This window comes from Mustela nivalis (assembly GCF_964662115.1).
Source record: "Mustela nivalis genome assembly, chromosome: 7".
Classification (NCBI taxonomy): domain Eukaryota; kingdom Metazoa; phylum Chordata; class Mammalia; order Carnivora; family Mustelidae; genus Mustela; species Mustela nivalis.
In genome coordinates this window covers 67,673,076-67,696,992 of record NC_139026.1, presented here as the reverse complement: position 1 = coordinate 67,696,992, position 23,917 = coordinate 67,673,076, and the positions used below count along the sequence as shown (strand labels likewise).

Sequence of the window (23,917 nt, the reverse complement as noted above, 5' to 3'; positions counted from 1 at the left end):
TCGTGGCTAAATTTGAGTTTTCTTCTTCTTAATGTTTTAAATGCACGACAAACATTTTTATTTTGGTATTTTGAGTTAAGTAAATTGCAGTGTATTTATGGGATTGGTGATCGTGGGGAAAGACTCACGTGTAGTCCTTGACAGCTTCTCTTTCAAACATAACTCCATTTCCTCTCTTAATCTCTAATACTACCTCCCACTCCCATTCCAACCCCCCCAAAATGATGATCTATGCACATACCCTCTCGCATAAAATGGTTGAAATGAAGTTAACCTATAACTACAAGGTATTGCATATCCCCAATCAGCCCTAACCTCCTTAAAAATTGGGAGTCTGCAGGTCAAGAAGCATCACTTAGATAGGATTGTAAAGGACTGCTGTCTTATTGACAGTTTTTTTTTTTTCCCCTTACAACAAATGGGTAGTGACATCATTCCAGTTTTTGTTCTATTTAGAGAAATAAAGTTTGTAGTGGGACCCAAATCCTTCCTAATCTATTGCAGTATTTTGCTCTATATACAGGTAAGTGTGTTAACAGACCAGGTGGATGCTCAGGGGGAGAAGATTCGAGATTTGGAATTTTGTCTTGAAGAGCACCGGGAGAAGCTGAATGCCACAGAGGAAATGCTGCAGCAGGTATGTTCAGAAGCCGTCACTGAGGTGGGGTTTTCTTGCTCGCCTGTTTGAAGTTCTGCACTTGTTTGTTGTGTCCCCTCGGACGCAGCATTGAAGTTCATGATTCACCGAGACTGGCATATTTTAAGCAAAAACCGAGGGTAACAGGGTCTTAAAACACATGCATAACATAGAAAGCGTTCATGTAATTTGAATCTGGAATAAAATACTGATAGGATTATAGGTAGTTTTAATGTTCTTCTTTAAATTTGCATATGGTTTCCTAACCCCCAGATATGAGCATATATTTTATGATTAAGAAAAACGATACGTACCATATGTGACTTTTATGGGGAAAAGAAAACACACCCAAACTTGTAATATACCGCACACACACACACACACACACACACACACACACACAGTGCTCGTAGACGAGAGGGCCTATAATATAGCGGGTAGGGTACGTACTGGAGGGAGACTGTTTCAGTTTGAGTCCTTGCTCTGCCACATCCTTGCTGTATGACCTTTGGCAGGTTTTCAGCCTCTCTGTTCCTCACCTTCCTCATTTGTTGAACAAAGATAATTCCTGAGTTATCTTTAGTAGGAGTTTCTGCTTTAGAAAGTTGTTTTGAGGATCGAACCACATCAGAACAGTGCCTAACACAGAGCGACCCTGTCAGCATCAGTGTTCTCATCAGGCTTTGAAGCAGTTAAGATTTCTGCATATCTAGAGCATGTACGTCTCCCCAGGAAGTAAGCGCACACTTAGTTCTGCTCCATGAAGGTTCACAGAAGCAGATAATATTTTCAAATTTTATCTGTTTAGTGATTAATCTTTACCACATTCCCAACTTGATAGTTACTGCTTTGTAGGGTAAGACACAATCATATGTGGTGATTTGTAATAAAACAAGTTTTGAGTGTATCTCTTAAATTCCAATAGGAGCTTCTGAGTAGGACATTCCTAGAAACTCAGAAGTTGGATCTGATGGCTGAAATATCTAACTTGAAGCTTAAACTGACCGCTGTGGAGAAGGATAGATTGGATTATGAAGACAGGTTCAGAGACACGGAGGTAAGTGATACCCTCCCCCTTAACATACATATGCGTGTGCGTGTGTATATGTCATACACATATTTCCAGAGCAAGTTGAAATTCCTTGTAGGCGTGAGGGGGACGTAGTTAATGGCTACGTGCTCTCGTTCATCCGTGCTCCTTTTTAGGAATAATCTTTAATTACATTGGCTTTTTTTACATTGACTTTTTAATCACTAAATGCTCATGGCAATATTTATTGTGAGACTTTTTGTTGTTCGTACCTTTTTTTAAATTGTGAGACTTTTGATATGAAATTTTAATGCTTTCATTAGTCTTTAGAAAGAACTTTTCACTTTGTGACATTTGGAGCTTCTCTCTGTTCGTCTGCCTGTCTGTCCTCCTGTCCGTCCTCCTGTCCATCTGTAGTGGTTTTCTTCATTATGGAAATAATGGGTTTAAGTGTATCACTTTACTAATAGCCATTTTTAAATTTTACTGATTATTTTCTATATAATAAGTAGGTTTGAAAATATGTACAGAGAACATGCTTTTATTATATAATCATAAAAATCAGATTTTTAGAGTTTATTCAGTTTGGCCTTCTACTTTTGGTCTCTTCCACACATAAATCATACCAATTAAATAAAGCTCAGTATACTTTTGTGAAATTTGGGATAGATTCTACAACTTGAAGTACCCATTTTTGTGGTTAAACATGTTTTGTTCTTTGGGCTGTTTTATTGTTAATCTGGGTCTTTTATTTGCTTATTATTTGTTGTTGGGAAAAGAGAGCATATCCGTTTGAAATCTGTTTATTTGGAAAAAATTTGAAGATCTGCAGGACTCCCTTATCTCCCAGGGAATCTCTTCCTTTCTCTCTCTTTTGTTTCCTCGGTTGGAGTATGGAAAGTTGTCATACTGCATTAGAAACTGCGTCCCAAGAAGCGGAGAGGAGAACTCATTTAAGTATTCTTCCCCCTCTGTTTTCTTTGCACACGTTTCTTTGAAGCCAACTCTGTACCATCATGATAACGGGGTCCCTTAGGTATGTTACTAGCTGTGGGCAAGTCCCGCATAGACTGGCTTTAGTGAGATTTACTCCATTGCTATTTTCCAAATTCAGTTTTCTGCCAAAATGGAACTGTAATGGAAGGTCTTGGCATATGTGTTACTTCCTCAACAGCAAAAGGAAATCCCCAACTTAGTTCACGTTCAATCTTCAAAAGTTCTTTGTCAGTCACCTATATGAGCATGTTCCTCACTTGATTGAGGCTGGGGCTCTTAGAACAGAGCTGAGAAAGTCATCCAGTTTCTCTAAAATTGTCCCTTTTTTACGTTTCTGCGGAGCCTGAAGTTTCTCGGAGAGGGAAAAGGGACTAGTAACAGGGGTTTTCTTTTTATAAAGAACTGAATTGGAAATAATTTGAATTCCATTATTTTAAAGTCTTATATTGAGCTATTTCCAGATTTTCCAGCTTGACTGACTGTGGAAAAACAGGACTTCTTTCAGGTTGGAGATTTACATTCATACTTAGTGTTGCCAGAAGGGAAATTTGGGTAGGGTTTGTTTGTTTGTTTTTTAACAGAAAAATTATCTCAATTTATAATTGTGGTTTTTTTAGTTACTTCTTTTTGCAAGTTGGCACTGTTTCTAAAAGAAGAGTTAAAATAAGACAATACCAAATAGGAATTCAAAGCTGCTAGCCATGAAAAAGTGGCAAGATATATATTAAAAAGACCAGGAGATGAAGGAAGGTCACTAAGAATTCTAGTATGCAAGAATGATTAATAAATGGGGGATAAATAAATGGGAGAAACTGACTTTTTCCTTAGACTTGAATTCCGAACCTGTAGATAAGGAATCACAGCTAAAATGTTATTAAATGATGTCAAACAGTTCCTGACCTCATTCGTGAAAGGAGGAAACAGCTGTTCCCTTACTGAGGTACTGTACTAATAACAACTGTACTAGGGGCACCTAGGTGGCCCTGTCAGTTAAACCTCTGACTTGAATTTTGGCTCAGGTCAGAATCTCATTGAGCCTTGCCTAGGACTCCATGCTTAGCGGGAGTCTGCTTGAAACGTCTCTCCTTCTTCCCCCCTCTTTAGGAAAAAAAAAAAAAAAAGAAAAAATAATTATAATAATAACTAATGAGTAATTATTATATAGTACTGTTAAGTAATTTAGGAAAGGCATCCCTCTCCCCATGTGTGAATCATTACTCATAGAAGTTTAGTAAGAAAGTTTTATTTCTTATGGTATTGCTTCTTTTTTATGGCATTTTTGTATAGTTCTGTCATCTGTTTATTTGTGGCTCAGGAGTAGAGGACTTGTAAAATGAGGAATAAAAACATGTTAAGCATTGGTGGAGTCTTGATGGTTTGTAATCAAAAAAGAAATCCTTTCCACAGTATTTGAAGTTGGTATTGTGTGGCATTCTGATTCCCTTTTCCTACTGTCTGGGCTCTAGACAAAAATATGTTACTGTTTCTTAGAACACTTAGACAAGTTTTACAAGCAAATTAGTTTTTGTTTTGTTTTGTTTTTTTAATGTGAAAGAGAAAAGCTTCTGGCTGTATTTGTATTATGAAAACCTTAGGATTATTTTCTTTTTTCTGTTCCAAATGTAACATTCATGTTATGACAATGTATTTGTAAATTACAGGGCCCTCATCCACCCTCAAGCTGAGAATCCTTGGTTTAAAAGGTTTACATTTCAAAAAAAAACAATAAAAGGATTTAAATTCCATTCCATTCTCCCAGACTGGGTTGATGAACAATCTATATTTTTGTTAGACAAAGGAAGAAATTGTAAAAATATTTTTATAAATAATCCACAGATCACTGAAAAGGCCCTAAAAGTAATGGCTTTACTAAAGAAAATTTTTCTAGTTAATTTTTAAAGTTGGAATCTATATGGTGATTTTTAGTCCAGAAATAGCTGATGATTGATGTATGCGATTGGCTACCTTTGTTAATCAAAATTGAAAGTCACCTTTTAACTCTTAAGCATAGGAGACAAACTGAGGGTTGCTGGAGGGGTGGGGGGTGGGGGATGGAGTAAGGGGGATGGGCATTAAGGAGAGCAGTGATGTGAAGAGACTGGGTGTTATATAAGACTAATGAATCACTGACCTCTACCTCTGAAACTAATGATACATTATATGTTAATTATTTGAATTTAATTTTTAAAGAATTACCTTTGATTTCCATAATCTCATGATTGTGGGCCAGATGCATGGAGAATTTAAAATAGTGTTTTAACTAGAAAGATGCTTTGGGCCTCAGGGAGATACATTTATTTCCATTTGTCTGATCCAATTCCTACAACCTGAACCCAGGGGCTTGTTGACTAGGTTTCCAAGCTGCTATTTTGGCCTACATAGGTGTGTTGTTGCTTTCCTGATATGTTTCATTGTTCCTCCTTTGACAGGGGCTAATGCAAGAGATCAATGATTTGAGGTTAAGAGTCAGTGAAATGGACAATGAAAGACTTCAGTATGAAAAAAAGCTGAAATCAACCAAGGTAAGCTTTCTCAATGGCAAAAATTTGTAAACAGCCTGCCTCACTTACCTATGATCCATAATACAAGTTCTCAACTCAATAGATGATAAAGAAGTTATCTTACAAGTGAATGAAATTTCCCCCCAAGCTGGAGACTTTCTTGAATTTGAACACCACTATTCTGAATTTTTAAAAATTGGGGCTTTAACTAATCTAGTGAAACATAACCTGTTATTTCTGTTAGTTAACCTAACCTCCTTTATAAACCGATACTATTTTCTTGGATATTTAGGCTTGTCTTTTTCTATCTGTGGTTTCTTTCACACCTCTGTCTCTCTACCAGTCTTTAATGGCCAAACTTTCTAGCATGAAAATCAAGGTGGGTCAGATGCAGTATGAAAAGCAGCGGATGGAACAAAAATGGGAGTCACTGAAGGTGTAGTAGACTTTGGGTAATGGGGTCCTGGGCCTGTTTGCTTTCTGGCTTGCGCTGTTTTGCCGTGATAGTGTTTTTTAGTAGCATGTGCATTCATCGTGTGTGTGTCATCTGTTTTTTTAAAAATACATTTAAAAAAGCTGATGGAAGGGCCAGTGCGATCCCTGATGTTGTTTTCAGAAACATATGAAATGATTAATGAAAAATAATAAATGGGCAAAATAAAAATATTCATTTAGAAATTTGATCTCATTCTCTTAGAGTACCTGAGATCCAAGCTTGGTAAAATAGTTGTAAAAATGCACCTGGAAAAAGATATCCATTTTGCCTCAGACTGCTTCTTCCTTTGGGACTTTCTTACAGGTTAACTGTATCATGACAGTGAGTTGAAATTACTGCTGTAAAGAAGCTTTTTGCCAGTGCTACTGAAAATTCCTTGTACTTGGGATCCATGCCTATCATAAGTAAAAAGTATAGGGCCAGCTTTCTTGCGTCTTTGGAGATCTTCTCATAGTACTAAACACAATACCTACCTTAAGAGACTGAAAATAAAATGTTTATCAGTTATAAAAATACACTTATTAGCACTGCAGAGCTTTATTTTCTGTGCTAAAATACAGCCAGCAAAATTTCAGTTTGCTAAAGCTAATTCTTCACCAAAATTAAACTGAAAATTTAACATTAGTAAATAGAATATTGGACTTGGAATCTTTAATAGCTACATAGTAGACAAGAAGGGGGGGGGATTTAAAATCTGTTAAATCTTTTTTCCATTGTTGTGGGAGACTCTGTCCTTTTATTTTGGTGATGAAGATGAATTAGTTAGTCCCATGATTTGGCTAACATTGTTCACCACTTGCTACCTTACCCATCAATTAAGCTCTGCCTTGTTCATGCTCAGGGAACATGAATGCCATCTTGAAATACTAAATAAATCTCAGTCAAGTCTTGATATATATTTTCCAATTTGCATTTTATTTTGCTTTTATGACACTCGGGGTCTAATTTGATTATCATCCTGGATTAACTGGGGGAGGGTTTTTTTTGTTTGTTTAACATAAGCTTTAAAACTTAGGCTACTCAGGTCCTAATTACACTTTAAAGCATTTTGTTTTAATTTGGTCACACAGAAACTTGAAACACTTATTCCAGAATTATTAGACATTGACCTTCATTAATTGTCTTGCTTCCTGCTTCCTCTTGCCACTGTCTGGTTTCTGAAGTCTGCATCTAGATTCCTATCGTTTTTGTTTCATTCCCAAAAACTCATTATTGACTTAAGAGTTAACATGCTCCCTGAATATTCTCCTTTAGTCATAATTCCCTGTTGTAAAACGAGCTTATCATTTGTAGGACGAACTGGCATCTTTAAAAGAACAGCTGGAAGAGAAGGAATCTGAAGTAAAAAGGCTACAGGAAAAACTGGTGTGCAAGATGAAAGGAGAAGGGGTGGAAATTCTCGATCGAGGTGGGCACATACATTTGACATTTGTTCTCTTACTTTCTTAGAAACCTCCCTGTGCAGCCCTCCCTTCCTCCCCACACCTGCAAAAGAACCCCGTGTCAGTGGTGAGTCCTTTCAGAGAAAGGAGAAGGGTAGCGGAAACCAGCTGAGGCCAGGACAGCAGGGCCTCCTCCGAAACTCTTCCCTGTGCCTGGGGATCTAGTAGCTTCCTCTTCCGCAGCTAGAGGAGAGCAACTCTGTACTTCATGCGGTGTTTATTATGCATTACTAAGTTGTGAATTCTGTTGAGACAGTTCTTGTTCTGATGGCAGTACAAGGAAGTGATAGAAAGCATTAAAAGGGAACATTATCATGTCCCAGGTTTAATCTCCCTCTGAACTGAACTTGAAACAGCATGAACTAAGAGATTTAGAAACCGTTCCTTACACTTTTGAGAGAAGAGAGGAAAGGACTTTGCATCTTTGGAAGATCAAGGAAAATTTCTTATGGTGGACTGAGCCCTCAACCTGCTAGAAAGCAAAAATAATCCTCTTTTTTGAAAACGTGTGTGAATTTATCAAAAATTTTTCTCATAACTGAGGAAGTTTGTCTTGAATATTGTATGGACTGTCATTTTTAATACACGTTATATGTGATAGAAAATAACTTGAATGAAATGTGTTTTTTATGTTATATTTGGAAATATAAATGCACAGAACACCTGACAACACTAGGTTTGATTTAACCTTTCTTTGCTATTATAAATCACTGTGGCATGCAAACTACAAAGCAACTTCTGACTCTTGAAACTAAAAATTCCATTGAGTGTAGCTTTAGTACATTTTTATGTGAGCATCGGTAACCTCACTGTCTGAATAATGAAGGGCTTCAGTTAGGTTACCTATAATGTCTTTCTTGGTTCTAGAATACCCTGGCTTTATATCCCTGTAGTTGTAATTCCTTATGGATCAGAAAGCTAACTCATCAACCATTGAAGGATTTTTCCCCCCTTGTGTATTTTGGCATATAATAGAATTCTGGCATTGTGTTTTTTTGTTTTTTAAGGAAGCTCTACACTCAACATGGGGTTGGAACTCACCTCCCCGAGATCAAAAATCACATACTATATACTGACTGAACGAACCAGCAAGGCATCCCTAGATTTGTGTAGTCTTTAAAGGATGTTCACAGATAGGTCATGCCTTTAGGGTTTTAAGAATAAAATGGAATCATGTTGTGGGCTAGAGGACGTGTTGGAGTAGTGGTTCCCAAAGACGGACGCTGGTCTATGAACTGCTTATCGCCAACACACAGCCCGATAAACACAAGAGTCGGGAGCAATGTTTAGAAACTTCATAGCAATCTGATGTTGGCATAAGATCTCACTGCGTGATCAGTGGACTCATCTCATTGAACGGGAGGTAGACCACGTCAGAGTCATTGAATTTGAGTGGTGAGGTTCATGTGTCCTAAGCCAAGTGCTGGGCACATTCAGGAAAGCCATGTGCTGACCCGTAATGGAAATGTTACAACCAAACATCACTAATGGTGTTTTCACCCCGTAGAGTATAAGGACTGCTTGTATTCCACAGACCTAACTTTAATATGCCAGGAAATCAGGGTTCACAGAGAAGAAGTGACAGAGGTAGAAACTCAAATCTAGGTCTTTGGATGAATTATATTCTCTTTCTAACCTTACACAGAGCATCATGCATTGCAGTACCATTCCTAAAGCCACAAAATAGTGTTTAATATTCAGTTTTTATAGGGTTAGCTTCTTTATCTTAGGCAAAAGACTAAATAATAGTACTTTCAAAATATTTATTGTTGTAATGTATATACTAACTTCCAATTCGATGGGTTTTCCTACACAGATGAAAATCTTAAAAAGAAGCTCAAAGACAAAAGTAAGGTTTTTGGTGTCTTTCCATCAGCCTTTAAATTCACCAAAAGTACTACTTGGACTGTTCTTTGCATGTGTTTTAAAAACATTTATCTCACCAAAGATGTGAAGTTGCTTCATCGATAAGCTCTCCATTTCTTCAGAGTGCACAAAATAGAGCGTATATAAACAAACAGTAAAAACAAGGAGTAAAAGGTCATTTTGCTGATTCCCCCCCCCCCCCGATTCAGCCCTTTTGCTCCACAGGGTATAGCAGAACACCCAGAGTAACAGAGGGGAGGAAGAATTTTTTTTGTAGTTCGGGAGACAGAGTATCTGAGGAGAAAATTACTTTTCAAGGTTTTGTAGCCCACTTCTTCCTGAGATCTACATTAGGAACTAAACATACCCTGTTGGTGTTAGACAAGAGATTGTACCCAGGCCGATTAACAGAACCCAGATTATCTAATGCATCATCGAGATAAATCATTAATTAATAGACTCTTTCCTCCAGATGTTGAATTCTTACACCCAGAGAATTGGGCATCAAAAAAAAAAAAAAGGCATTTTCTACAGAATATACCTTCATATTGAAAGTGTTTTATCAGTGATGAATGATGCATTTTAAAACTTACCTTAAGTAGTAGTTTGTTTGTTTGTTTTTCTCAGAAGCAGGTAACCTTAGCTCAATTTTTTTTTCTGTTTGAATTTTTTAAAATTTGTGATTTCGTTTTAGGTTGACATTTCATCTTAAAATATTGGTTCTTTTATTATTAAAGTAATGTGCTTTTGTATTTGACTGTCAAATTTTAAGGAAAATCACATTTACCTTTTAAAATAGTGTCATAAATGATGTTTATAGATGAAGCAAAGTACTTATCCTTCTGTATGGAACCTACAACCACCTTCATAGCATGACTGCTATAGATGCCACATTCCATCAGGCTCTTGCCATTCATGCCTCCATCTTGGTTAAAACTGAGTATCCTGTCCTCTGCTTATGTCATTGTGTACACCGTCCATCGCTTTCGCCCACTGCTTTCTAGGTTTCTTGTTTCTTTTTTTTTTTTTTTTAATTGAAAAGCCGTGTTTTCATGGTTGTAGCACTGAAATTTCACCTTCCGTGTTCTCGTGAGGATTTTGTTATTGCTTCGAGAGAGGGTAGTTAGCTCTGACCCATATTGTTTGCTTCCTGGAGTGATAACTATTCAGGCGACATGGAAGGTGTTCATTTTTCAGATTTTCCCCAAAAGAGGATATGGACGGTAAACATTTCATTAAAACACTTCAGTCTGAAGAGTCAGCCCCTTGTTATTGTCACACACCTTAACAAAACTGACTTCTGACGTGTTCTTGTGATATTTTCAGATATTGAAGTGCAAAAAATGAAAAAGGCTATGGAATCTTTGATGGCAGCAAATGAAGAAAAGGTATCTAGATGAAATTAAAGTATTTATGTGGGTGTGTACCACCATTTTGATCACTCCATGAGTTTTCTTGAGATATGCCAGGTTGGAAGAACCCTACACACTACTGATGTTGAGGGACAGCCGTTCTGCCTTTCTACCTTCATGTGCCTGCTCTCGGTGATGGCAGTTGTCATTGTGACTGTGTGGGTAGAGTGGTGACCGGCAGCACTGGGTCCACTGAGATCTCCCTCTCCCACCTCCCTGTGAATCTGGAAAAATGTTCAAGCCCTCAGATCATTTCTTTATATTCAGGTGGGAAATGAGAGAAAGGATACAGTCCATAGTGCATCCTTTCTGGGCTCGCATGAACTCTGAAAGGGGTGGTCCCTGACAACTGTTAGCTTCCCGATGAGGTTAATTTTCTTCATATCATTTTCTTCACACTCCTGGATTCTTTCACATGAGGGATTGTCTCTGTTCTCCTGAGAGGTGAGATACGAGAACAGAGGCATCAGTACCATGAAATAAAATATGGCCCTAGGCTGTCTTTTAGCTTTGTTGGCCAAATGCCAGGGACTCCAGAGTCTTCTTTCCTGTTGCTTCACTGATTTCATTCTGATGAGAGCAGGGAAACAGTGTCCTCTAAAGCAAGGTGTTTTTTCATGGCCTACCTGATCAGCCATATACCCAGCGGACAGCAGCAGTCGGGTTCAGCTCGCATCATCAGAACTACTCTTACACCTCATGTTACTCAATGAATAGGACAAGGAGGCATTTTCCCAAGAAAAGAGTCATTTCAAGGAAGTAAAAAAACAAGCAACTGCCAAAGAACTTTGCCTTGATCTTTTTGTCTCAGCTTGTTTCTTTCTCTAATTCTTGTGTTCTCTGTTTTACTCTATATTTTTGCCGTTCATTCTCTTTATTTGCTCTTTATTAGGAAATAAACTCATTGCCCTCTCCACCCACCTATATTTAGGTTTCTTTTTGCTAGTCTTTACCACTGTGGAATAAAAAGGAAAGTCATTAGCAAGGGGCCCATGTAGTTTTTACTTTTTTTTTTTTTTTTAAGATTTTATTTATTTGAGAGAAAAACAGCGAACGGGGAGCTTGATATGGGGCTTGATCCCAGGACTCTGGGATCACTACCTGAGCCAAAGGTAGACGCATAACTGACTGAGTCCCCTCGGTGCCCCCATAGCTTTTACTTTTAAAAAAGTAATCACAAATTCATTTAGTCTTAATTTCTCTCTCTCAAAAAGCATCAATAACAAACAAATCTCCCAGTGTTGACTGAGGGCTTACTAGACATTCAAACTGCTTTAGGAGCACCAACGCTGACATAAGTTTTTAGTAGTTCCAGAAGGCTTCAAAGAGGTTGCATTTGAGCAAAATCTGAGGAAAGGCAAGAGTTGTTTATCAGGAAAACGAAAGCTGCTAAGGAGAGTATCTATGAACTAAACATGTCTCAAAAGCCCAGACTTGGCACAGCCTAGTGCATGTTGGGAAAGTTCAGAATGAGATAAGGTAGAGGGGTATATGACGCTGACATTTACACAGGTTGACAGGGTTTTTGAAAACCTTATTTTGGATTTGAGGGCTCCTGGGTGGCTCAGTTGGTTAAGCACCTACCTTCGGTCAGGTTACGACCACAGGGTCCTGGGATTGAGCTCCACATCAGGTTCCCTGTGGGAGCCTGCTTCTCCCTCTCCCTCTGCCCCTTCCTCCTGCTTCTTCTTCTCTCTCTCTCACCCTCTTTTTGTCTCGAGTAAGTAAAAGTCTTTGAAGTAATTTTTTTTGGGGGGGGGATTTGAGAACAAGTTTCTAGTTTGAGTAATGAGGTGAATGATAGTGCCCTCAAAGAGTTAAGGGAATCTAAGCTCAAGTACCAGGGGCAAATAATGAGCTTAATTTTAGAGACATTCACTTCGATGTGCTCATGGGACTTTTAAAAGGAGATTTCTCATAGAAAGTTGGAAAATGAATCTAAATTTGGGGGTTAATGTATAATTATAGATGGGGTAGGGAGTGAACCCAGTCCATTTTAGGAAAAATACAGAATTATAGATTTTCGGAGACTAAGCTATAGTTGATATGTAAATTAGCTTTTGCTCCATGACAAATCACATTTATTATTTCTCATACTTCTGATGGTTGATTAGGGGGTTCTCCTGGTCTGGGCTGGCTTTGTTGATCTCTGCAGTTAGCTGGTGGGTGGGATGGGGCTGGATGGTCTAGGCTGGTGTGACTCACATGTCTAGTGATTAACATCCTTGCGTAGATTGGGCCCATCTGGGATGTCTCTTTTCCAAATGATATCTCGTCTTCCATTAGACTAGCCTGTGCTTCTTCACATAGTGAAGGTTCCCTGGAGCAGAGAGAGAGGGCAAACCCTAACCACATTTGTTGATATCTCTTTGACCAAAGCAAGTCACATGGCCAGGCCCAAAACCAGTGAGAGAAGAGCTAGGGAGCCCATTTTTTTAGGATCCACCAGAGTGGGGGTAAAGGACAAAATCTTAAAGCACTAACATTTTATAGACTGGGCTGGGTAGATAGTGGAAGTAGAATATCTATCTGGTCAAGGAATTAAGAAATCAAAATAGAAGAAAAGAAAGAGTGGAAAGAAAAGTGAAGGAAAAAGGAGGAAAGAGTGGGGTCAGTCAAGTATCAGAGGTCAAATTAGAAAAAGGATGAAAAGTTCTCTTATTTTTAGTAAATATGAAGTCTCTGATGACTCTGATGACTAATTGGTACAACTTTGGCTGAGTGTTTTGAGAAGAGAAAGGCCAGATTATGATTGATGACAGCAGGTAAAGACAACAGGTGTAGTAGATCTTTCTTTCAAGACCTGCCCATAAGTTGGAGAGGAGAATAATTAAAGTTGATTTTTTTCTTGTTTTGTTTTTGTTTTTGTTTTGTATCTTATTACCTTGTTTTGTTTTTGTTTTTAAAGATGGCAGCTGAAGGATAGGATCTCTAAATTTAGAGGTACTTTTTCTCTATCTCTGATGTACGTAGGAAAACTGGTAAAATGTAGATATTACCAGTTTTACTAAAGTTTAGAAATATTCCTTGAATAATGTAAATAATTCATGTCTCCCTATTCTTTGTGTTGCAATTACTTTTACTGTTTAAAGTCATAGTTTAAAGATGACAATTTATTTTATTAATAGGATCGGAAAATAGAAGATCTTCGACAGTGCCTGAATAGGTACAAGAAGATGCAAGATACAGTGATACTGACCCAAGGTAAAAAAGGTACTGTAGCTCTATAGGTTTTTCTACTTTACTTGATTTTAAGTGGCTATGAACTTTAACATTTGTTTTCATTTTCCTGGAATATCCATTATTCCAAAATAGTTTGTTTATTCATTTATTCAACAATATCATTAGGAAACAATATCACACACTTTCTTGGTGAGTAGGCCAAAGAGAATACTGTGGACGGGTTGGTCAAGGAGAACCTCTGTGTGGAGTTCATCAGATAGCATTCTAGACAGAACAGTGTGTTCTAGAGCCTGTGGGGAGGGGCATCTGGGTGGCTCAGTGGGTTAAGCATCTGCCTTCAGCTCAGGTCATGATCCCAGGGTCCTGGGATCGAGTCCTGCATTGGCCTCCCAGATCAGCAAACAGTCTGCTTCTCCCTCTACCCTTCCCTCCTGCTTATGCTTTCTCTCTCTCTCTCAAAAATAAATAAGTAAATTTTATTCATTCATTCATTCATTTATTTATTTGTTTGTTTGTTTGTTTATTTGTTAAAAGAGCCTATGGGGAAAATGGGCTCGGTGTATTTAAGTAGTAAAAAGACCGTTGTGACTGACTGGAAGGAAGTGATCAGGGGGAGGATGAGAGGAGATGAGCCGAGCGGATAGAAGTTAGCGTTGGCCAGGTCAGGCAATGTGAGGCATTCAGCTCTGTGAGCCCAGAGGGATCCACGGAAGGGTTTTTACAAGTCTGCGGCATTTTCGTAACAAATGGACCATATTGGGAGGAGGGAGCAGTATCAGAAGAAGAGAAGCCAGTCAAGAGGCTCTTGCAGGATTCCAAATGGAATGTTAATAATGGTACTGATTAGAAACACATTTTGGTGTTCGAACTAACACAGTGGTGTGACGAATTAGATGAGAGTGAAGAAGAGGAAAGAATCAAGAAAGACTGATGTTTTTGACTAAAGTGACCGGGGTGGGGGCGGTGATGATTCCATTTACCAAGGTAGCAAAGCCTAGTGAGGGCGCACTGAAATGATTAAGGGGGGTTGTGTTCAGCTTTGAATGTGTTAAGTTAAAACATAAAATAAAACCAAAACCATAAGACATCTAAGTAAAAATAGTCACGCTTTGATGGGGATTAAGGAGTGCACTTGTTGGGATGAGCACAGGGTGATGTTGGGAAGTTTTGAATTACTATATTATATACCTGAGACTAGTATTACACTGTATGTTAATTAGAATTAAAAACTTAATAAAATAGTTATGCCTTTTGATGTGGTATTATTCTATAGGTGCATGGTTCAGTTGGCCATCCTCAAATGTGGAAAATCTCTGGGGGTCATTTAAAACAAAAGTGTTAAGAACTTTGGAAGTTTTCTCATTCATTAGCAATGCAAGGTGGGGTTATTTGCTCTAAAAGTAAACATGAGTAATAAATTTTTTCAGAGATACTTGTGAAATACTCAGATTTTGGAATTTCAATTTCGATGAGTTCAAAAAGAAAGAAAATCCTACTTCAGACGAGGATTTCTGAGAGGGGAAAAAAAAATGGATCTTCATCTTATTTTCCACAGGACTTAGTGTATGTTAAAATTTTAAATATCCAAATGAGCAAGCAAATGAACCTCTGTCAGTGTTCTTACAGCGATTCTCATCACTCAGCATTTTCTCTGCCTTCAAGAGAGTGTCTCTTTTTAGACAGTATTGCAAATTAACAAGTGATTAATTTTTACGTAGTCATAACATTTATTTTTTTTAAAGATTTTATTTATTTATTTGACAAAGAGAAAGATCACAAATAGGCAAAGAGGCAGCTGAAAGAGAGGGGAAAGCAGGCTCCCTGCTGAGCAGAAGACCCTGAGATCATGACCTGAGCCGAAAGCAGAGGCTCAACCCACTGAGCCACCCAGGCACCCCTGTAGTCATAACATTTAAAACAGTATTTGATTTTATAGAATCTCAATACTGTAGTTTTTATATTTAAAAATCAAAGGAAAACATTAATTTCTATAATTATGAAACATAAGAAAATCAAGAAAAGAGGTATTCTTCATAATTGCACTGACATGATCATTTTTGTCAGTTTCATGGGGTTTTTTGTTGTTGTTGTTGTTTGTTTAATCTGGTTTTGTTTTAAAATAGACTCCATGACCAGCATGGAGCCCAACATAGGGCTTGAACTCACGACCTGGAGATCAAGACCTGAGCAGAGATGGAGTCTGACGTTTGGAGCACCTGGGTGGCTCAGTTTGTTAAGCGTCCGACTCTTGCTTTCAGCTCAGCTCATGATCTTATGGGTCGTGAGATCAGGCCTTACCTTGGCTCTGCACTCAGGTGGAGGCTACTTGAAGATTCTTTCCTTCTGTCCCTCCCCTGGCCTGTGCGTGCATGCAATGCTCTCTCTCTCTCAAATAAGTAAATAAAGCTTAAAAAAAAAAAAGAGAGAGAGAGAGACACTTAACCAACTGAGATACCCAGGCACCCCTCCTGTACTTTTTTTCATCTTTTTTAATGCATATAAAATGTGTAGAAAAAGGAGGTTGTTTTTCGTTTTCTTTTCCAAAGTTAGTTGTATTATTTTACATTGCCAACAGCAATGTATCACTTGCCAACACTTGGTATGGTATTTGAAACTTCACAATCCTGTACATTTGATATGATTTTGATTTAATTGGTTTAGTGTTTAAGTATTCTCGTCACAAGTCCCTCATGATGAAAAGTATTGGACATCTTATCATGTACTTACTGACATTTGTATATTAAAAAGAGGGAGTTTTTAACCACCATTGAAAATTATGTCCTGTTCTAATGAACAGTTTATAAACAGTGATTTCTAACTAGTATTTGTATTTACTTAGTCCTTAGAGAATGCGAATAATACCTACATTTTAATGAAATTAGAATAAATGCCTAATAAAAATATAAGAAGGTAAGTCTAGTTAACAGCTTTAAATGAGTTTAGGATTTTGTACTATTCAGAGAATAGTGTTTTAAGCATCAATTTTTGGTTTTAAAAAAGAATATCTGACATAGTTGTTCAGCAGCTAATCCTTTTCATTGCTGAAGATGTAGAAGTAGTTCTCAAAGTTGGCCGCTTTCCTGGGTATGTGGTTGCATTTGTCCATAAGGCTGTTCTTTCTTCTTTAAAATAAATGGCACAGAAGGATCATCTTAAGGAATCAGAAGATTGCCTATTGTTGTTTTTTCTTCTTTATATGTATGTGGTTTTTGTTTTGTTTTGTTTTGTTTTGCTTTAAGAACACAGAAATGATGATGTGAGTGCTGTGAAATGTGTAAACCTGGCAATTCACAGACCTGTACCTCTGGAGATAAAAATACATTATTAGTTTATTAAAAATTAATAAAAAAATAAGAACACAAATGATGAATGATGAATATTGAGTTTCTCATGGTGACTGTGTTGCTGTTCAGAATTTGTTTGTTGTACCACTGATATTCTCCAGCTTGGTTGTTTCTTTTTTTTTTTTAATTTTTTATTTTTTATAAACATATATTTTTATCGCAAGGGGTACAGGTCTGTGAATCACCAGGTTTACACACTTCACAGCACTCACCAAAGCACATACCCTCCCCAGTGTCCATAATCCCACCCCCTTCTCCCAAACCCCCTCCCCCCAGCAACCCTCAGTTTGTTTTGTGAGATTAAGAGTCACTTATGGTTTGTCTCCCTCCCAATCCCATCTTGTTTCATTTATTCTTCTCGTACCCACTTAAGCCTCCATGTTGCATCACCACTTCCTCATATCAGGGAGATCATATGATAGTTGTCTTTCTCTGCTTGACTTATTTCGCTAAGCATGATACGCTCTAGTTCCATCCATGTTGTTGCAAATGGCAAGATTTCATTTCTTTGGATGGCTGCATAGTATTCCATTGTGTATATATACCACATCTTCTTGATCCATTCATCTGTTGATGGACATCTAGGTTCTTTCCATAGTTTGGCTATTGTGGACATTGCTGCTATAAACATTCGGGTGCACGTGCCCCTTTGGATACCTCATTTGTATCTTTAGGGTAAATACCCAATAGTGCAATTGCTGGGTCATAGGGCAGTTCTATTTTCAACATTTTGAGGAATCTCCATGCTGTTTTCCAGAGTGGCTGCACCAGCTTGCATTCCCACCAACAGTGGAGGAGGGTTCCCCTTTCTCCGCATCCTCGCCAGCACCTGTCATTTCCTGACTTGTTGATTTTAGCCATTCTGACAGGTGTGAGGTGATATCTCATTGTGGTTTTGATTTGTATTTCCCTGATGCCGAGTGATATGGAGCACTTTTTCATGTGTCTGTTGGCCATCTGGATGTCTTCTTTGCAGAAATGTCTGTTCATGTCCTCTGCCCATTTCTTGATTGGATTATTTGTTCTTTGGGTGTTGAGTTTGCTAAGTTCTTTATAGATTCTGGACACTAGTCCTTTATCTGATATGTCGTTTGCAAATATCTTCTCCCATTCTGTCAGTTGTCTTTTTTTTTTTTTTTTTTACGTGTCCTTTTTTTTTTTTTTTTTTTTAAATTTATTTTTTATTTTCAGCATAACAGTATTCATTATTTTTCACCACACCCAGTGCTCCATGCAATTCGTGCCCTTTATAATACCCACCACCTAGTACCCCAACCTCCCACCCCCAACCCTTCAAAACCCTCAGATTGTTTTTCAGAGTCCATAGTCTCTCATGGTTCACCTCCCCTTCCAATTTCCCCCAACTCCCTTCTCCTCTCTAACTCCCCATGTCCTCCATGCTATTTGTTATGCTCCACTAATAAGTGAAACCATATGATAATTGACTCTCTCTGAAAAATATGGAACGCTTCACGAATTTGCGTGTCATCCTTGCGCAGGGGCCATGCTAATCTTCTCTGTATCGTTCCAATTTTTAGTATATGTGCTGCCGAAGCGAGCACTGTCAGTTGTCTTTTGATTTTGTTAACTGTTTCCTTTGCTGTGCCAAAGCTTTTGATCTTGATGAAATCCCAATAGTTCATTTTTTCCCTTGCTTCCCTTGCCTTTGGCGTTGTTCCTAGGAAGATGTTGCTGCGGCAGAGGTCGAAGAGGTTGCTGCCTGTGTTCTCCTCAAGGATTTTGATGGATTCCTTTCGCACATTGAGGTCCTTCATCATTTTGAGTCTATTTTTGTGTGTGGTGTAAGGAAATGGTCCAATTTCATTTTTCTGCATGTGGCTGTCCAATTTTCCCAGCACCATTTATTGAAGAGGCTGTCTTTTTTCCATTGGACATTCTTTCCTGCTTTGTCGAAGATTAGTGGACTGTAGAGTTGAGGGACTATTTCTGGGCTCTCTATTCTGTTCCATTGATCTAGGTGTCTGTTTTTGTGCCAGTACCATGCTGTCTTGATGATGACAGCTTTGTAATAGAGCTTGAAGTCTGGAATTGTGATGCCACCAACGTTGGCTTTCTTTTTCAATATCCCTTTGGCTATTCGAGGTCTTTTCTGGTTCCATATAAATTTTAGCATTATTTGTTCCATTTCTTTGAAAAAGATGGATGGTACTTTGATAGGAATTGCATTAAATGTGTAGATTGCTTTAGGTAGCATAGACATTTTCACAATATTTATTCTTCCAATCCAGGAGCATGGAACATTTTTCCATTTCTTTGTGTCTTCCTCAATTTCTTTCATGAGTACTTTATAATTTTCTGAGTATAGATTCTGTGTCTCTTTGGTTAGGTTTATTCCTAGGTATCTTCTGGTTTTCGATGCAATTGTAAATGGGATTGACTCCTTAATATCTCTTTCTTCTGTCTTGCTGTTGGTGTAGAGAAATGCAACTGATTTCTGTGCATTGATTTCATATCCTGACACTTTACTGAATTCCTGTATAAGTTCTAGCAGTTTTGGAGTGGAGTCTTTTGGGTTTTCCACATATAGTATCATATCATCTGCGAAGAGTGATAATTTGACTTCTTCTTTGCCGATTTGGATGCCTTTAATGTCCTTTTGTTGTCTGATTGCTGAGGCTAGGACCTCTAGTACTATGTTGAATAGCAGTGGTGATAATGGACATCCCTGCCGTGTTCCTGACCTTAGCGGAAAAGCTTTCAGTTTTTCTCCATTGAGAATGATATTTGCGGTGGGTTTTTCATAGATGGCTTTGATGATATTGAGGTATGTGCCCTCTATCCCTACACTTTGAAGAGTTTTGATCAGGAAGGGATGCTGTACTTTGTCAAATGCTTTTTCAGCATCTATTGAGAGTATCATATGGTTCTTGTTCTTTCTTTTATTGATGTGTTGTATCACATTGACTGATTTGCGGATGTTGAACCAACCTTGCAGCCCTGGGATAAATCCCACTTGGTCGTGGTGAATAATCTTTTTAATGTACTGTTGAATCCTATTGGCTAGTATTTTGTTGAGTATTTTCGCATCTGTGCTCATCAAGGATATCGGTCTATAGCTCTCTTTTTTGGTGGGATCCTTGTCTGGTTTTGGGATCAAGGTGATGCTGGCCTCATAAAATGAGTTTGGAAGTTTTCCTTCCATTTCTATTTTTTGGAACAGTTTCAGGAGAATAGGAATTAGTTCTTCTTTAAATGTTTGGTAGAATTCCCCCGGGAAGCCGTCTGGCCCTGGGCTTTTGTTTGTTTGGAAATTTTTAATGACTGTTTCAATCTCCTTACTGGTTATGGGTCTGTTCAGGCTTTCTATTTCTTCCTGGTTCAGTTGTGGTAGTTTATATGTTTCTAGGAATGCATCCATTTCTTCCAGATTGTCAAATTTATTGCCGTAGAGTTGCTCATAGTATGTTCTTATAATAGTTTGTATTTCTTTGGTGTTAGTTGTGATCTCTCCTCTTTCATTCATGATTTTATTTATTTGGGTCCTTTCTCTTTTCTTTTTGATAAGTCGGGCCAGGGGTTTATCAAATTTATTAATTCTTTCAAAGAACCAGCTCCTAGTTTTGTTGATTTGTTCTGTTGTTTTTTTGGTTTCTATTTCATTGATTTCTGTTCTGATCTTTATGATTTCTCTTCTCCTGCTGGGCTTAGGGTTTCTTTCTTGTTCTTTCTCCAGCTCCTTTAGGTGTAGGGTTAGGTTGTGTACCTGAGACCTTTCTTGTTTCTTGAGAAAGGCTTGTACCGCTATATATTTTCCTCTCAGGACTGCCTTTGTTGTGTCCCACAGATTTTGAACCGTTGTATTTTCATTATCATTTGTTTCCATGATTTTTTTCAATTCTTCTTTAATTTCCCAGTTGACCCATTCATTCTTTAGAAGGATACTGTTTAGTCTCCATGTATTGGGGTTCTTTCCAAACTTCCTTTTGTGGTTGAGTTCTAGCTTTAGAGCATTGTGGTCTGAAAATATGCAGGGAATGATCCCAATCTTTTGATACCGGTTGAGTCCTGATTTAGGACCGAGGATGTGATCTATTCTGGAGAATGTTCCATTTGCACTAGAGAAGAATGTGTATTCTGTTGCTTTGGGATGAAATATTCTGAATATATCTGTGATGTCCATCTGGTCCAGTGTGTCGTTTAAGGCCTTTATTTCCTTGCTGATCTTTTGCTTGGATGATCTGTCCATTTCAGTGAGGGGAGTGTTAAAGTCCCCTACTATTATTGTATTATTGTGGATGTGTTTCTTTGATTTTGTTATTAATTGGTTTATATAGTTGGCTGCTCCCACATTGTGGGCATAGATATTTAAAATTGTTAAATCTTCTTGTTGGACAGACCCTTTGAGTATGATATAGTGTCCTTCCTCATCTCTTATTATAGTCTTTGGCTTAAAATCTAATTGATCTGATATAAGGATTGCCACTCCTGCTTTCTTCTGATGTCCATTAGCATGGTAAATTCTTTTCCACCCCCTCACTTTAAATCTGGAGGTGTCTTCGGGCTTAAAATGAGTTTCTTGGAGGCAACATATAGATGGGTTTTGTTTTTTTATCCATTCTGATACCCTGTGACTTTTGACAGGGGCATTTAGCCCATTCACATTCAGGGTTACTATTGGGAGATATGAATTTAGTGCCATTGTATTGCCTGTAAGGTGACTGTTACTTTATATGGTCTCTGTTCCTTTCTGATCTACCACTTGTAGGCTCTCTCTTTGCTTAGAGGACCCATTTCAATATTTCCTGTAGAGCTGGTTTGGTATTTGCAAATCCTTTCAGTTTTTGTTTGTCCTGGAAGCTTTTAATCTCTCCTTCTATTTTCAATGATAGCCTAGCTGGATATAGTATTCTTGGCTGCATGTTTTTCTCGTTTAGTGCTCTGAAAATATCATGCCAGCTCTTTCTGGCCTGCCAGGTCTCTGTGGATAAGTCAGCTGCCAATCTAATATTTTTACCATTGTATGTTACAGACTTCTTTTCCCGGGCTGCTTTCAGGATTTTCTCTTTGTCACTGAGACTTGTAAATTTTACTATTAGGTGACGGGGTGTGGGCCTATTCTTATTGATTTTGAGGGGCGTTCTCTGAACCTCCTGAATTTTGATGCTCATTCCCTTTGCCATATTGGGGAAATTCTCCCCAATAATTCTCTCCAGTATACCTTCTGCTCCCCTCTCTCTTTCTTCTTCTTCTGGAATCCCAATTATTCTAATGTTGTTTCGTCTTACGGTGTCACTTATCTCTCGGATTCTCCCCTCGTGGTCCAGTAGCTGTTTGTCCCACTTTTGCTCAGCTTCTTTATTCTCTGTCATTTGGTCTTCTATATCACTAATTCTTTCTTCTGCCTCATTTATCCTAGCAGTTAGAGCCTCCATTTTTGATTGCACCTCATTAATAGCTTTTTTGATTTCAACTTGGTTAGATTTTAGTTCTTTTATTTCTCCAGAAAGGGCTTTTCTATCTCTCGAGAGGGTTTCTCTAATATCTTCCATGCCTTTTTCGAGCCCGGCTAGAACCTTGAGAATTGTCATTCTGAACTCTAGATCTGACATATTACCGATGTCTGTATTGATTAGGTCCCTAGCCTTCGGTACTGCCTCTTGTTCTTTTTTTTGTGTTGTATTTTTACGTCTTGTCATTTTGTCCAGATAAGAGTAAATGAAGGGGCAAGTAAAATACTAAAAGGGTGGCAACAACCCCAGGAAAATATGCTTTAACCAAATGAGAAGAGATCCAAAATCGTGAGTGGGGAGAAAGGGGATAAAAAGAGGTTCAAAAAGGAAGAAAGAAAAAAAAAGAAAAAAGAAATTAAAAAGAAAAGAATTTTTTAAAAAAGAAAACACCTAAGAAATATGTAAAAAAGAAAAAATATATATATTAGATAAACTAGTAAAAAATCGTTAAAAAAGAAAAAGGTAACAGTTAAAAAAAAAAAATTTACCCGAAGGCGAGAAGGAAAAAAAAAAAAATGAAAAAGAAAAAAATTAACTGCAAGACTAAAAAAAATCACAGGAAAAAACCATGAGTTCCGTGCTTGGCTTTCTCCTCCTCTGTAATTCTGCTGCTCTCCTTGGTATTGAAACCGCACTCCTTGGTAGGTGAACTTGGTCTCGGCTGGATTTCTTGTTGATCTTCTAGGGGAGGGGCCTGTTGTAGTGATTCTCAAGTGTCTTTGCCCCAGGCGGAATTACAGCACCCTTACCCGGGGCCGGGGTGAGTAATCCGCTCGGGTTTGCTTTCAGGAGCTTTTGTTCCCTGAGCGCTTTCCGTTGAGTTCCGGAGGACGGGAATACAAATGGCGGCCTCCTGGTCTCAGGCCCGGAGGAGCCGAGAGCCCAGGGCCCCACTCCTCACTGCGCCCTCAGAGAACAGCGCCCAGTTACTCCCGTCTGCCTGACCTCCAGCCGCGCTCCGAGCTCACCGAGGCTGCGACCGGTTCAAGGTAACACCGAGCTGTGAGCTTATTGTCGGCTCTCTCTCTGTAGCCAGCTCTCCCATTCCAATACCCGCAAGCTCTGTGACACTCAGACACCCTCGATCCTTCTGTGACCCCGCGTGGGCTTCGCCCCGGTTTAGCCTCTGGAGCGATGTCCCTCAGCGGAACAGACTTTTAAAAGTCCTGATTTTGTGCGCGCTTGCTCCGCTGCTTGCCGGGAGCCGGCCCCTCCCCCGGGGTCTATCTTCCCGTCGCTTTGGATTCACTTCTCCGCCGGTCCTACCTTTCAGAAAGTGGTTGTTTTTCTGTTTCCAGAATTGCTGTTCTTCTTCTCTTCGATCTGCCCATGGATTTTCAGGTGTTTGCAATCTTAAGATAAGCTAGCTAGCTGATCTCCGGCTAGCTGAAGCAGTCTCAGCTTGCTACTTCTCCGCCATCTTGACTCCTCCCCAGCTTGGTTGTTTCTGAACTGAAATTTGTAAAGCCCCAAATTCTGAAACAAAATTAGGGAAGGTTGTTGGACTAAATGAACTTCTGATTTCAAGGCTGTGAGTCT

General features: G+C 38.6%; 1 protein-coding gene across 1 annotated transcript in view; it reads left to right on the top strand.

Moving 5' to 3' along the window:
- Window positions 1–221: 221 nt before the first annotated feature.
- LOC309870271 (liprin-beta-1-like) overlaps window positions 222–23,917 on the top strand; it is a gene marked incomplete at both ends in the record, with an annotated part of 44,158 nt that continues 20,462 nt past the window's right edge. Inside the window, 8 exons of the mRNA XM_082742451.1 lie at window positions 222–287; window positions 524–637; window positions 1,563–1,694; window positions 5,093–5,185; window positions 5,508–5,600; window positions 6,954–7,068; window positions 10,295–10,356; window positions 13,509–13,593. Coding sequence (XP_082598577.1) covers window positions 222–287; window positions 524–637; window positions 1,563–1,694; window positions 5,093–5,185; window positions 5,508–5,600; window positions 6,954–7,068; window positions 10,295–10,356; window positions 13,509–13,593 — 760 coding nt within the window. The remainder of the gene's footprint in view (window positions 288–523; window positions 638–1,562; window positions 1,695–5,092; window positions 5,186–5,507; window positions 5,601–6,953; window positions 7,069–10,294; window positions 10,357–13,508; window positions 13,594–23,917) is intronic.